Source organism: Equus quagga, chromosome 1 (assembly GCF_021613505.1).
Source record: "Equus quagga isolate Etosha38 chromosome 1, UCLA_HA_Equagga_1.0, whole genome shotgun sequence".
Taxonomy (NCBI): Eukaryota; Metazoa; Chordata; class Mammalia; order Perissodactyla; family Equidae; genus Equus; species Equus quagga.
In genome coordinates this window covers 17,588,607-17,604,336 of record NC_060267.1, presented here as the reverse complement: position 1 = coordinate 17,604,336, position 15,730 = coordinate 17,588,607, and the positions used below count along the sequence as shown (strand labels likewise).

The window sequence follows — 15,730 nt, the reverse complement described above, 5'->3', positions numbered from 1 at the left end:
CTCCTATACTAGACTGTAAGGTTTTAGGGCACTTAACTGTCTCATAAGATCTCACACATCTCAGATTCCCCGGAACCTGACATAGTTCCCAGCACATATTGTAGTTACGTAGTACATTGTAAAAAAATCAAAAACAGTCCGTCTTGGGCCTCAGATCTCCTTCATTATGAGATAATAAGTTGGAGGTAGCCCAGAGCAGGAAGCAAGGATATAGTCATTATTTTAATTTTCTCTCTTACTCTGGACCTGCAGAATTTGACTTCTAGATTAAATTTATCTTTTGTAGTTCAGGTTTCCGTTGTCAGCACTAGCAGTGTTCTAGCCCTGTTAGTTATCTCTTGCTCTCTGAACCAAAGTAGAACATGGACCTACAGTTTCACCTGAGTTAGAGGAAGGTGTTGGCAGGACTAACCACAGAATAGTTGATTTTAAAAAAAATGAATGAAATTTAATCCACAGGTCATAATTTATAATCCCCAACATTTAGAAGGGTTTGTCTCACCTCAGACCAAATGCCCCTTCAATTTATATGCCTTGTAAGCTTAGAGTCCTGGAATAAGTTCTTGACTTCTGCTCCCCCTGGCTCTCCTATATTTGGTTGAACTTCTGTTTTTTTATTTTTTTCAACATGCTTTTCCAACTTAGGCCTTATTTTCCTAAGTCAGAGCCAGGCTAAATACAGACATTAGTGAATTTCTCACAGTTCTTCTCCGTCTGAGAATTAAGGAGAATAATACAGATCTGTGCCCTCTCCTGTCATGTTTGGAAAGCTCACCTGTGCCCTGTGATTAGCTGGCTTTTCCACCAAAACCATGAATGCCTCTAGGCCAAGCCCTGTCTCTCAGTCTGCATCAGTTCTCTAGCACCTAGCTCACTGTTTGGCACTTAAGTTGTTAACAAAAATAAATTTTTATATTTCCCTATCAAGATCATTTCCTTTTAAGTAGACACCAATTAATACGTACTTGTCAAAATTAGTGTAGCAGCCTATCATAAGATTCTCTAATTAAGAGATTGAGGAGATATATAAGCACTACAGTATTATTTGAACATAAGTAGATAAGCCAGAAGAATTTAGATACTAATTAAGCTCAGAACAGAAAAACAGCGAATGAAGTTTAAATGTTCTAAAAGGGGTTTTTTAAAAGAAGTTAAAATTACCTGTAGATTTCAGCTGTCTTATTTTTGCAGGTTTTGGTCTATAGACCTTTCTTTGAGATTCTTGAGAAACCTTACATATTAATCTGCCTTAAGAATGTGAATGTTTTGCTGCTGTCAGAATTGAATGTGTGACCAATGAGCAAGAACTGAAAGGTCTCTGTTCTAGGCAGGATCGAGAACTTCTTTTTTTCTAATTCCACACAGACACGTCTTCGGCCTCTGAGGATGAGGGCTCTCTGAGACGCCAAGCTGCGCTCTCTGCTGCCTTGCAACAGAGCTTACAGAATGCTGAGTCCTGGATCAACCGTTCAATTCAGGGATCGTCCACTTCTTCATCTGCATCTTCTACGCTGTCCCATGGAGAGGTCAAAGGAACCAGTGGGTCTCTAGCTGATGTATTTGCCAATACTCGAATAGGTAGGAGCTGAATCTACCCAAGAAGCCCAAATTGTGTTCCATTCGGCCCCCAGTATCCAGGAAACAGTTGATGATTTGTATTAGGTTTTTCAGAGTGGCTTTAAAAAATAGAATCAGAAAGAACACGACAGTTAATAAAGCAGTGAAGGAAACACCAGGAATACATTTGGAGTGATAGATACCATCTGCACTATTGGTGCATAGTATTGCCCACCTGAAGCCATAGCTATTTCCGTAAGCAATACTCAAGCTGCAAGATATAACACCAGTCTTAGCGTGGGTTTATCCCTGTTGAGAAATAGTCCATGTGTTAAAAGATGTTAAAATATGTAACATCTTAGATTTTCCCAGGATTGTTGTCTCCATTCTCTCAAACAAAAAACATTAAACTCAGGCAAATTCTGCACTAAGACAAAAATCAGTGAGGCCTTTTTGTCTTTAGCGTAAAGACTGGATTTATTGTCCTTGCTGCTGTGTTACTGCTACAACGGGAGTGTGCAGGCTGAGGATGTTGGTTGTCTGTGAGCTGCCTTGTGCTGCCGATGCTTCTGTGTGGAGTGTAGCTTTTGCTTGGCTCTGCTTTATGTTTGTGTGTGTCTGTGTTTTAAGAGTTTGTGACGTCTGCAGATAAATATACAGCTCAGACCTCTGCTTCTGCTTCACTAGTTGGTGCACACTGCACAAGGTGATGCATAAGCATCATGTGTCTGTGACATTTGGTGTCTTAGTTTTCATATCAGTGACCTTTCTGTATCACCTTATATATATCTCTCTTTATTCTATTAATTGACTTCTGAAAAGAAGAACTCAGAAAATTTTCAATTCCAGCCTGTAATTTTTAAAGAAAGTAGCTATCTTGAGAGTATGATTGCCCTCATTAAAAAGCCAAGTGCCAACAGCTGATGGCTTGTCCTGCACTCTTAGCTCTGCCCTGTGATTCACTGAACCTCCGCAGGCAGTTAGATGAGCCCGCTCACCACCTCTTCTGTGGGAGGGGAAGCCACACAGCCTGGGTTAGGGCAGGTTTTATTTCTACATTTGTCTGAAAGAAAGCAATTTCACTTGTTAAAAATATTGTCCTGACGATGCCCAGTTAACTTCATCTGAATTTTTGTTAACAGGGTGATTTCATCTGACTTCATATTTTTCTATTGCTTCTACTACTCTGTGGAAAGTTACTGGTTCAGGCACTCACAGAACCATTTTATCCAATGTTACTGCCTTTTGGATGTTTGCGCTATCAGAAGTAATTCATGTTTCTAATAGAAAAATTTGAAAATACAGATAAAAGAAAAATAATTTATAAATTCACTTCCCATGGATAACATTTTGGTGTCATCACTTTAGTATATATCCTTCTAGACTTTATTTGGATATAAATGTGTAGGGTTTGGGTTTTGTTTTTACAAAAATGAAATTGTATTAAACATAATGTTCACAACCTGCTTTTCTTAGCAATGTGTCACAAACATCTTTTATATTGTTAATATACAATTATACTCTTGTTTTTATGGTTTCAGAATATCCCACTGTATGGTTGTGTCCTGGTTTATTTAGCCATTTCCCTATTTTGGACATTTAAGTAGTATCCAGTTTTTACTATCGTAAGACTGCTGGAATGAACATCCTTGAACACACAACTTTGTGCATTTGTCTGATTATTTTCTTAGGATGTATTCCTGTAAGTGGAATTACTGGGTCAAATAAAAATGTCTGTTTTTAATGCTTTGTTACCACATTATCCTACAGAAAGGAGATACTGTAGTATGCTTGTGCTAGTATATTTAAAACCTTCAAAATTATTAAACTAGTAATTACAGACTTTTGAGGCATAGAGACCTTACTCCCAAATTGATTTTAGAAATGGTTTACATTATGATTTTTTCCTTTTTAGTTTTGAGTGGCTTTTCATTATTCTTGTGAGTCGTATATTTTATTTCCTCTAATTTTCTTTTTCTTACTTCCCCAAATGTTTTCTTCTTCTGACTTTTTTGTAACACATCCCTGTTGAATGGCTCTCTTCCAACTTATACCATTCAGTTTCCTTATATTAAGAATCTCTACTTGAAGCAGAGTACAGCAACACTATTTCATCCTGCTTAGAACTAGGGAAGAACCTTGTCTGTCAGGGAGATCCAAGTGACCTCTGGGTTATTTTATAAAAACTAGAAGTGGACTTTATCTGGTTTTCTTCATCTGGGAACTTGAGCGATCTGACCCACTCCCAGTGGAAATCTTCAATGGAAAAGGAAACATTATAGATAAATCAACACAGACATGAAGAAATGCTCAAGAGACTGGAATATTTGTAGCCATTCTGATGATACTCACTTTGGTTTAATTTGGAAGCCAGTTGCAATTTTTATTTTATTATGATTATTTTTATAACATTGAGTTTCTATGAGACTTTCTGTGTGGAAAAGAATGTTTTTGAGAAACATTTGATAAGTAATTTGATCTTACTAAGGCTACCTGAGTTCTTGAAAATAATAATTTTGGAAAGCTGATATGCCCTGGCTTAACCTCTTGCTCTCTCATTATATCTTGCTAGTAGAATTTGATTTAAAAGATTGACAAGAGTGAATGCCTGAGTTATGTAGTTTTCTTCCTTGTTAAAAAAAAAAACAAGAAAAGATGTGAAGGTTCTTATTTTTACTGCTAATGTAATATAATTCTAAATTTTGTTTTCTCCCCTCTTAGAGAATTTCTCTGCTCCCCCTGACGTCACTACAACTACCTCCTCTTCATCATCATCTTCCTCAATACGCCCAGCAAATATTGATCTGCCCGCCTCGGGGATAGTTAAAGGCATGCACAAAGGGTCCAACAGGTCCAGCCTTATGGATACAGCTGATGGTAGGGAGTTCTTTTTGGTAGCTAAATAGGGAATATTAGTTAAACTGGAACAATTCACATTATAAATAGTAGTGCCTGACCGGTCCAGCAGCTACAGAACTCCGCTGCAGTGGGCCCTCTAACGTAAGTCATCTCGAATGCCCTCTTTTCAGCAGTCTGCACTGTGGCAGCACTGACACTCGTTCACACTCAGTCTGTACTTTCAAAAGATACTTTGAGCAAAGAAATAAGTATGGAAAAAGAAAAGGATGCTGTAAGAGAAAAGGGAGATTAGATGAAATCTGTAAGCAATGTATTAATAGTAGTGCCATAGTTGTTCTCTATTGTTGTAAAACTTATTATGTACATATTTGTACCTGTTTGGCCCAGTTGAAATAGAATGAGACTGTGGGCAAAGACCAAATATTATGAGAAATAAAAGCTCCTAAGAGAATTGAGGAACTGAAGTATCCCCAAAATGAATTAATTTTGACTTACCATTTTTTCCCTTATAGGTGTTCCTGTCAATAGCAGAGTATCCACAAAAATCCAGCAGCTTCTCAACACTCTGAAACGACCCAAAAGGCCTCCCTTAAAGGAATTTTTTGTGGATGACTCTGAAGAAATTGTGGAAGGTAGTAGTAATAATACCAAAAACATATGTTCCTTAAGCAAACATTTTCTGAGCACTTACTACACGTAAGATACTGTAGGATTTAAGGATGAACAAGGCATTGGTTTTGGTTGAAAGAGTTCATAGTTCTCTGCTCTTTTTTCCCTAAGGATCATTTATGTTTTGGGTCTCAGATGAAAAATAAGGAGGGATGGAGGGGAGAGAAAGGCAAAGAGATAACTATGGAACATAGAACTATCCTTTGAAATATGCTCTTTGAAATTAGGAACTTTCCCAAATACGTCATTTTTTTGATTATCTATATTTGGTGTTATCCTAGAATACAGATGTCGTATTCAACTTCAAAAGTTTGCCCAATCTTTTTTGATGTAACATAGTCCTTTCATTAAATCAGCCAGTCAGCACATATATATGTCTGCTTTCTACAAGATGACCTGGTGGATGGTGAAAAGTCAGTCACTTCCTTCTTCCTTCATGTTTACGGTTTAGAACAGTGCTAAGCTATATACAAATGAAAACTGAGCTTAGCCAATAAATATGTATCAACTCGTATAGGCAGTTTAGAGAAAGGAGGAAATCAGTTCCATCTCTGTGGTTAGGGAAGGCTTCATAGAAGAAGTGGTAATAGTCAGTGATTTATTCATTCAATAATTTAAAAAGATATTTGTAGATGAAATCATATGATGTCTAGAATTTAATAGGTAGCATTGGAAGGGGAATGCTTGGGAGTATAGATGAAACGAGGTTGGCCGTTGGATAGTTACTGAAGCTAGGTGATGGGTAGACCTACCTACCAAATGCTTTTGTCAAAAGAACTAATAGTAAGCTTTGATCACATCAGACCTGTTAATGGAACTAGGCACCATAGTAGACCAGTCTTAGCCCACTTTGTGCAGCAGGAAGCAACAAGCAGCCTGATGTATGAGATTAAGGTGAATTTCTGTTTCTTTAGGAGTCACTAGCCTCACTGAACTATGGACATCTTGATGCACTGATGTTCAAGATGCTCATGCCAGTAATAGCCTCTCCAGTCTTTTTAGCACTGTGTATTGGCCAGGCAAATGAACGTCAGGGGTTAATAGGAATCATACTTGAACAGTTTTCATTGGCAGAATAGAGCTAACAGCTTTCCGCTAATTATAAATAGGCAACAATTGTTTATTTGCATAATGATTGCCTTTAGAAAAGAAAAATACCTGTATGTGTTTGGAAGACTGAAAGAATAGGCCCTAGGGTCTGCACTGAGGCCTAGTGGATGGCCGTAATGTACAGACTTCTATGACCGGAAGACTGTGCCTACCGTATATACAGTCTGCGTGTACAAACAAAACTATTTAGAGTTAACCATGTTTATTTTCTTACTTCATCTGGTGTTTAAGTCTGAGAATATGCAAAGTAGAAGGGCAGCTGAAATGTTATTTACCTAGGGCGGTGAATTGGGAAGTGAAACATTTCATTAGTTTTATGTCAGTAGAAAATGAATCAAGACATTTTAAGTTTCCCAAATCTGTCATTAAATTGAACTATAAAACACAGTTTATTTCATATTTCACTTTCCCATCTGATAGTTGTTGCTCATTCTGTCCATTCTCCCTCCTGTGCCTCTTCTCTCATCTCCTCTTCACCTGGCTGGTTCCTACTCTTCCTTTAAGACTCAGCTCAGGCATTACCTCCTCCAGGTGGGGGGCCGCATCCCCTAAGCTGGGCGCTGTGGCTCTCTTCTGCCCTCTCTATACATGTTCCTGTCGTGCACTGCTCGTGTTTACTTAGCTCTGCGTGTGAGTCCATGACCCCATTGCACTCTAGACACTCCTGGAGGGCATGGACTCTGCACTCCTTGCACCTACCATTATCACTGCAATAAATGTTGGTTCAAGGCATGATATGTGCAACGTTTATTTTCTCAATGTTTGTCACATCCTGTGCACGTAATTGGCACTCAGTAAATACTTGACTTTTTGTTCCATGTGTAAATTATCTTTCCTTCTATGAAAATGTAGGGTTTGTTTGCTTTTTATTATTTGAATAATACTTTTTTATTGTAAAAATGACCGTGGTAATAATCTAGTGTTTTATTTTCTCTCCCAAATTCAGTTCAATTTAATTAATATTTATTGAGCAACCATTATGTGTTAGGACTCTAGGCCATAAGAGGAATAAGAAGCATGCCTTCCCTCAAAAAGCTGTCAGTCTTGGGGGAGGGAAAACTTGCTCAGTAGTAGAAGCTCTTGGGGGTCCTCAGTGCTTTAATAAGGGTGGACTGCCATGTAGTGTGGGAGCACTGAGGAAGGAATGGCCAGGGACAGCTTCCCAAGGAGCGTGCTGTCTGAGCTGAATCCTGAGAAGGATGAGTATGAGTTTACCAGGAGGCAGAGGGATTGGCCATATGAGATGTGTGCGAAGGTGCGGAGACGTGGAAGGAACATGTTGTTCATGGCCGTTATCTGTTTGAGTCTAATAATGACGCTGTGGTATAACTGTTACTGTCCCCATTTTAAAGATGAGAAAAAATGAGGCTCAGATAAGTCAGTTTGCCTGAGGTCAAACTAGTAAAAAGTGAATGTAAACTTCTGTTTTCTGACTCAGCAGGTCAGTGCATTTTCTTTTTTCTCTTTTTTTTTTTTTTTTTTTTTAAGAGATTGGCACCTGAGCTAACAAGTGTTGCCAATCTTTTTTTTTTTTCTTCTCCCCAAAGCCCCCCAGTGCATAGTTGTATATTCTAGTTGTGAGTGCCTCTGGTTGTGCTGTGTGGGACGCCGCTTCAGCATGGTCTGACGAGCGGTGCCATGTCCGCGCCCGGGATCTGAACCGGTGAAACCCTGGGCTCCCGAAGCGGAGGCGCAAACTTAACCACTCGGCCACAGGCTGGCCCCAATGCTTTTTCGTTAAACATAACCTGGTGAAGTGGAACCCAGCTCTCTAACGTTGGACACAAAGAATTAGAAACAAGTTTACTAAAAATTATAAAATTGCTGAAAGGAAGTTTATACTTTGTGCTTTTCTGCATGTTCAGTGATTTGCTTTGTCACGGTCAGGATTTGTTGTGGAAAATACATTAAATATGATTTTACAATTGTGTGGGGGAAGTGAATTAAAGCCCAGTTTGTGGATTACCATTTCTAACAATATTTTTTCTTTTCTCAGAGTGAGTTTAAACCAGATAAAGGTGAAGCGAAAGGGGAAATATATTTGCGAGTGGAGACCTACGTTGTGTTAGTTGGTGTTTGTACTTCTTTCAGATCTTATTTTCATAACCTATTGGGGTTTTTTTGATGCAGTACCTCAGCCAGACCCCAACCAGCCCAAGCCTGAGGGACGGCAGATGACCCCAGTGAAGGGAGAGCCCTTAGGAGTCATCTGTAACTGGCCTCCTGCTCTTGAGTCTGCCCTGCAGCGCTGGGGCACGACTCAAGCCAAGTGCCCCTGTCTGACCGCCCTGGACGTGACCGGGAAACCAGTGTACACGCTTACATATGGTGAGTTTACAAGACGCCAGCTCCTTCCTTTTCTCCTAATAATTCCTCAGATTATCGTGGGGAGTGTTTTTATCTTGATGTTTAGTAAAACATCGTTGTGTAAAAAAACAATTTAAAAGATCTTTTTTTTTCCCTGCTTTTTTCTCCCCAGATCCCCCTAGTATATAGTTGTATGTTTTAGTTGTGGGTCTAAAAGATCTTAAGTTCTAAAAGTACAGCTGTTCGCCAAATATTTTCATTTGCTAAAGTGACATTTACAAACCAGCTAATATTTAAAAGAGCAAAAAAAAGAAAGAGACTTTGTAGATCCACTCATGTTTTAACATTAGAAGAGGATTAGGAAGACAATTGGGCAGATTAATGGTGTATGGTAAACATCAGATAGTTTTATCTAAACATTGAAATTGATTACTGTATAGATCCTTGTCATTTACTTCATCCTGCCTCTTGCTTGTAACAGGCACAAAATTCTATAATGATCAAGGAATCAGTACTTTTCCATTTAGTTTTGCATCCCAGCTAAAGTTTTTATTTTTCTTTTTAAAATAACTTTTTAAAGCAACTTATGTTTCTTTTGTAAATTCTTTTAAAAATAACTTTATTTTTCATTTTTTAAATAACAAGGTGAGATTTTGTACTAGTTGATTCAAACAGATTCCTTTTTCCCTTCACAAGTGGAACATGTTGTCCATAGACCTAGATATAGACTAATTTTAAGAGGAAAAATAGATATTTAAAGGAGTTTTGCAGATTGACGTGAGTTTAAAACTTAGATGCCCCTCTGGATGAGTTGTATGTAAAACATATCTGTTCAAAATAACATGATTTCTCTTTCACTTTCTTCATGATCTAAAATGAGAATGTCTAAGGGTGGTTGGTGGGAGGGAGCGAGAAGAGGGGAAGAATAGGGTTTTTCCCCCAAAATAGTTTTTAGCATTCATTTCAGAAGCTGTATATTAATTTCATCCATGTAACTCTTAAAGAAAGCAGTCAGCTGGCCAAATCTTTATGTGTTTATTTAACATCTATGAGAATATCCACGTTTCACATAGTTTTCATTTTGTCGTCTGTTTTCACTGAAATACAGTGGTACGGGATGCTTAATCATTTGAGTCCTCCTTTCACTTTGTGGTTCCTTCAAGTATCTAATACCATACGTGTAAGTGGTTCTTCAGAAAAAGCTTATAACAGAAATAGTCTGATTTTCAGTCCTGTGATAAAAAATTCTTTCCCTTTTAATGTGATCAGTTCACATCAAATTATTTCTGAAGATACTCAGATTACTTCAGAAAGGAATTTGAAATATTATTTAAACCAGAGTGAGCTTCCGGTGACATTCTTTTTGTTTGGCGGCATGACTGGTTTGCCTAAACTAGAGGGAATATAAAGCGTGTTGGGGGGGGCTCTGTGTGTTGGGGTTGTGCTTGTCTGTGTCATTTAGCAGTGGCCATTGTCCTATTAAATGTGCTGATGAACTGAATACCTTCTCTCTGAGGTAGGCCTGTTTTTCTATATGACGCTTTTCTTTTCTTTTTCCAGGGAAGCTGTGGAGCAGAAGTTTAAAGTTGGCCTATACACTGCTTAATAAGCTAGGGACCAAGAATGAACCTGTATTAAAATCTGGAGACAGGGTAATTGGTTTTTTGGTTTTAGGGAGGTGATGTTTTATTGTTTTCTAATATGCACATTCTGGATTTTTAATGTGCAACAGCACAATTTATGTAAGTCTAGTTCTTAGAAAATGGAAATGATTTGATTCCAGTCCAGGTTAGCCCAATGCCGGGTGATAATTCTTGCATTCATAGCTTGAAGGAAATTCACATGTCCCTTTCTGTAGCTGCTAATCAATAAACTCTTGAGGTGCTAATAAAAAGAGAGAATCCTAAGCCTTTCTGGAAATAAGTATTTCAATATTTAGATAAAAGTAGCAGTAAATTTTGCTCTTTGATTTTTTTCTTTAAAAATAAAATTTAAAACAATTTCCTGTGGTTCTATGTAGAAAGGGAGGGAGACTCATGTTACTAGAATTCTAAGAAGAAACAAGTTGACATCATTTAATTTCTTCTTTAATCGGAGGTGACATTTACATTTTTTTTAATTTTTGAAGGTTTTTTCCTATTAATGACTTTCTAAATATGATTACTTCTTACCATCAAACATTCCTTTTCATTTGGAATTTGTAGAATGATACATTGACTACGCAGCAGAATTCTTTTTAGTAGGCTAATAATTACAGAATCTCCTAAACTAGCCTTTTGAAAATACTTTTGCCTTGTGGCAAAGAGCATCTAAAGTATGGCTTCCACTTATAAATGTGACACCTGAGTGTTTCCTAATCCTCACGGACCCTAAGACGGTAACTTTGTGTCTTCCTAACAACGTGGACACTTGTGCAGGGAGGAAATGGGTTGTTTAAATATCTTATGGAATTAGTATTTTCTTAGACCTCTAGAAGTTTCAGAATTGAACTTATCTTGAGAGTGAGTTAAGAGAATTTGAAAGCAAAAGAAGGGAAAATAAGAGTCTGGTGACATAATTAAGTTTCAAATGTTAATCTATGAACATCCAAGCCAAGTAACAAACTCCACAATGATAGTGACTTCTGTGTTTTTGCATTCCTTGAATAAATTAAGAGTCGGTTATCCCTGTGGATGCATTGCAGATTGAGATCACAGGTTTGAATGTATTATAGGAGTTTCACTGTTTATCTTTTGTAAGTGAATTAACTTTATATCCGTAGTGGTTTCTGCCATTTTGTTTATACCTATTACAAATGCCTTCATGCTTAGAATACTTGCATTGTTGGTTAAGTGAGTAAGGATTAATGCAATGAATTTGTTAAAGAGTAAGAAGCTTTAGGCTGGCTCTAAAGTGGTGATCGAGTCAATCAGTGCTTGTAGGTTCTCTCTGAGAGATGTAAGGCTTATTCTTTAATATGCTGGTCTGTCTAGAGAGATTCCTTACATTTATTTTACTGTGTTAGCCCTGCACTGCAGTAAACTGCCTTGGGTTTCACAAGTAATTAACTTACTACTTAAGGTGAGTTATTCACTGCTAAATCACCAATAGAATGGTTGAAAAATTCTTTATTTGATGATGATTTACATTATAGTTCCTAAAATGTGTCTAATATAATTATGGAAATGACGGAGATCTTTTTAGATTTGCGAATCCTTCTCAATAACTTAATTTCCTTTTGGCTATTAAATAGTTTGATTTATTGTGTTCCTGATAAATGTTGTATATAACATATATGTATATCTTAGGGTGTGACATTGCACGTGTTAGTCTGTTTTTATTCCTCTGTTACTGAATGTCATTATGCATTTTAGGTAGCCCTGGTTTACCCCAACAATGATCCGGTCATGTTTATGGTGGCTTTTTATGGATGTCTCCTGGCAGAAGTGATCCCAGTGCCTATAGAGGTACCTCTTACCAGAAAGGTAACATTGCTAAATTTAAGAGGAATGTAGCCTGATGTGACATGGTGGGCGTCGGGTTCTTGGATCGAATGACTTGGTCACGACATTAGAAACAGACTGACCATTTTCTTAAGCACTCAGTTTCACTTTCTAAAAACATGAAAGTTGTAGAAAAATTATTTATTGATAGTTATAAGTTTTATGAAAATAACGTTTTCAACTCAGAATTTTTATAGTATTATCTATCACTTAAAAATCATGGGGACATAATTGACTTTTCAACAATTACCATTTATAAAGAGTACCACTCTTGCTTCAGAGACTATAGATAATCCACATTTATGATCGGGGAGACCTTTTTGTGAAGGGATTTCCTTTAGCTGTATCATATGCCCAAGGATTTCCATTCTCTCTTGGTGTGTTGCTACTCTAGGTGTAGGATTTCACTTTGAGAACACATCAGCTCTGCTAAATTGAAGAGTATGTAACAAATTTCCAAGTTTAACTGATTTCTCTGTGATCTGTTTGACCCTAATCTTCTCATGCAGTTACATTATTGAGAGTTGATGATAAAGATGAATATGGTGGAGACTATGGATTTACAAGAAAAAAATTTTAAGAAAGGAATAAAAAACGTTGACATCCCTGAAACTCTAGTTGATAGGATAGAGTGTGTTTAGATTGGTCGGAAAATCATAGGGTTGTTCTGAAAGTATTAAGTTGGCAGTATTTGTGTGGTTTCATAATGATACTTTTAAGATGATATTTTAATGGAAATACTTTAGACTATATCTTTTGTTTTCTCTGCTGTTGTTGTGAAGCTTAAATCTACTTCCTTTAAAATAGGATAATAAAGAGATATGGATTTGGGTATAACTTTCATTGTAAATTTGGACGTTTGGTGTCCATTTACATTATTTATTTTGGTTTGACCTGAATTGCTTTGCTTTTGAATTGGGAGTTTGGCTAGATCAAGACCGTGTAACCATGTAGCATTTATTTCATTTGCCTGAAGTTAATCTAAAAGAGAAGCATTGCTGACCTTTGAATAAAATGGTTACATTTGGCTGGTAGAATTTGTCATTAGTAATGTCGGATTAATAAAATATTTGATTTGCACTCAGGAAATCATTGTATTGTAGAAAGTATTTGGAAGAACATATATTGTCACTGGATTTTGACAATTGCCAGATATCAGTGGGATTTCATGAATGTTATCACATGAGTGCCAGAGCATTCTGAAGTGTTACAGTCTGGGCATGGGTGTGTCACGTTCGCTCCCCGACCGCGCTCGTTATCTTTTCTCCGCAGGATGCTGGAGGGCAGCAGATTGGCTTCTTGCTAGGAAGCTGTGGTGTTGCCTTAGCTCTTACCAGCGAAGTTTGTCTAAAGGGGCTGCCAAAAACCCAGAATGGAGAAATTGTACAGTTTAAAGGTTAGTGATATTTGTACCTGAATTCTTAGTTAAAAGTTAAAGCTGAGTGGTTTAGTGTTTTAATTTAATAATAGCTAAGTAACATACATTTTCTTATTTAATTCTCACAATCTTATGAAGTAGGTACCATTATTAGCCCCGTTTTACAGGTGAGGAAACTGAGGCACAGAGAGGTTAAGTAACTTGCCCAAAGTCACAGCTAATAAATGGCAGAGCAGCGATTTGAACCCAAATCTGATGCCACAGCCCACACCCTTAACCTTTATGCTGATGGTTGGAAAAAGCTACCACTCTGTTCACTAAAGCTAAATGCTACATGTAGAGACAGAGGATAGACCACTAACCTCAGTGGACTTCCACTGCCAAATGGACCTCCCAATTGTCGAGGTAATGTCAAGGCCTGGAATTAGCATGTGGAAAGATGTTACTTTTGAAAGAAGGTATAATTGTCTGGTGATTTATCACTAAAAATTAATAAAAATATTTTACTGATTATAAAGTAACCTTGATTTGGTCTCTTGATATTTAAAATGACCAAATCACTGTGAACTTCTTCCCTCATGGCTTAGGCAATTCAATTTTTATTTTGGGTTTGATTAAGGTTGGCCTCGGCTCAAATGGGTTGTAACAGATTCCAAGTACCTTTCCAAGCCACCTAAGGACTGGCAGCCCCACATCTCACCTGCTGGGACAGAACCAGCGTACATAGAGGTAAGTCCTGAGACGAGAACATGCATTCTGGCCTTTTCTTTGGCTTCAGTTGCTATCTCAAAATTTTAAACTTTTTGCAGTGTTCATGTTAGAAGTTCCTCCTGGCTTGTTAGATTTCCATCTTTTGGCTTAGAAGATGCCTTGTGGTGGACATTCTATTCTAATTATTTTTAACAGCAATACACATTCAGGGCAAAGGCTGCAAAGAAATTGATCCTTGCCATGTAAGAAAGTTACAAAAGACTTAAAGTACAAAGGTTTAAGAAATGATTTACTGGCAGAGATGTTTCTCTGCTGCTTTCAGGGGAGCGGGTGGGAAGCAAGAGACTGGAGAAATGAGGAGGGAAGAGAACTGTCCTTGAACAAATTTAACAGAAGATAAAGAGCAGGAAGAAACAGACGGCTAGAGGGTTTGGTATTGGAGGGTAGTGTAGGAACTTGACTGACTGATAACATGTTGCGGTTGAGGGATTCAGTCCTGCCGCATCCCAGACACCAGGCTAAGTGCTTTAAATGCATCATCTCAGTCAAGCCTCACAAGTACCCTGTGAGGTGGGGCTGTTATTAAACCTGTCCTGTGTTATAGGTGAGACTTGAACGAACTTGAATAACCAACCAAAGCTCATATGACTCAGAAATGGCAGAGCTGGGACTCAAACTCATACTTCTTTCACTCTCAAAGCTGTGCTCTTGATTACTCTGCATGCTGCTTGAGACATATTAGTAAATGCTCACCAACTGTTTGCTAAATTCATGAATAAACAAATCAATAAATTTTTTTTTAAAAGGTTTGGGGAAAAACTCCACCCATCCTTGAGCCCTCTGGTGATAACTTTGGCTGTAAGAGGGAAGAGAGCGGGCAGTAGCTTTGAGAGGTGATGTGGTAATGTTGAATGCAAGGATTGCTTTGAAAGATGGAAGAGATCTGAGTATGTTTAAATGACAGAACAAGTAAATAGGTGATTAAAATAGCAAGTTTAGGGATCAACTCTCAGTCCGTATCATCTCTCAGTGGTGACATGGGTATCGCTCCATCCTCCTTCAAACTGCTCCCCGGCTTCCCTGACTGCTCTCAGTTCTCCTGCCAGCTGACCACTCCTTTCAGTCTTCTTTATTGGTTCTTCCTAAAAGGTGAAGGGCCCTTTATTATGTGGATTAAGCAGAGGTGCTTAGCCCTCCAGCCTCGTGTGAAACTACTGCCCTCTGGGGCCATTTCTAGGCTTCTGCTGTTCTGAATTAACTTGCAGTTTTCACTTGGAACCCTCTTACTACCCACAGGACATTGCTCATGAGTTTAAAGTATCCTGTGGGCAATGGGGAGCTCTTAAAGGGTGCTAAGAATAAATATGTTGTTAAAGATTTATCTGGTTTGGTTGAGGTTAAGAAGGGAAACAGGGAGACCAGCTTTTACAGTTATCCCAGCTGCCCAAGCTCGTGGTGATGGGGCTAGAGAAAGTAGATGGAGTTGAGAGACAGTAAAGAAGTAGAAGAGGCAGGACTTGGTGACTGACTCTGGAGAGGGAGGAGGCAAGAAAGACTCTCAGGTTTCTGACTTGGGCATCTGGGGCAGATGGCAGCATCCTTCACTAAGACAGAAAATACAGCAAGAGATGTTTTCGTGGGTGAGGGGTGGGGGTGA

At 38.1% G+C, this 15,730-nt stretch overlaps 1 protein-coding gene across 6 annotated transcripts in view; it reads left to right on the top strand.

The window, feature by feature from the left end:
• Positions 1–15,730, top strand: part of DIP2B (disco interacting protein 2 homolog B) — a 209,928-nt gene that overhangs the window by 143,097 nt on the left and 51,101 nt on the right. For 2 of the 6 annotated variants that reach the window (XM_046663499.1, XM_046663474.1), the window contains exons 5-12: positions 1,366–1,578; positions 4,279–4,434; positions 4,929–5,048; positions 8,326–8,523; positions 10,063–10,154; positions 11,856–11,966; positions 13,257–13,380; positions 13,982–14,091. In XM_046663499.1, the coding sequence (XP_046519455.1) occupies positions 1,366–1,578; positions 4,279–4,434; positions 4,929–5,048; positions 8,326–8,523; positions 10,063–10,154; positions 11,856–11,966; positions 13,257–13,380; positions 13,982–14,091 (1,124 nt within the window). Of the gene's footprint in view, positions 1–1,365; positions 1,579–4,278; positions 4,435–4,928; positions 5,052–8,325; positions 8,524–10,062; positions 10,155–11,855; positions 11,967–13,256; positions 13,381–13,981; positions 14,092–15,730 lie in introns of all 6 variants that reach the window. The other 4 variants (XM_046663491.1, XM_046663467.1, XM_046663483.1 and 1 more) reach the window with 3 other exon arrangements.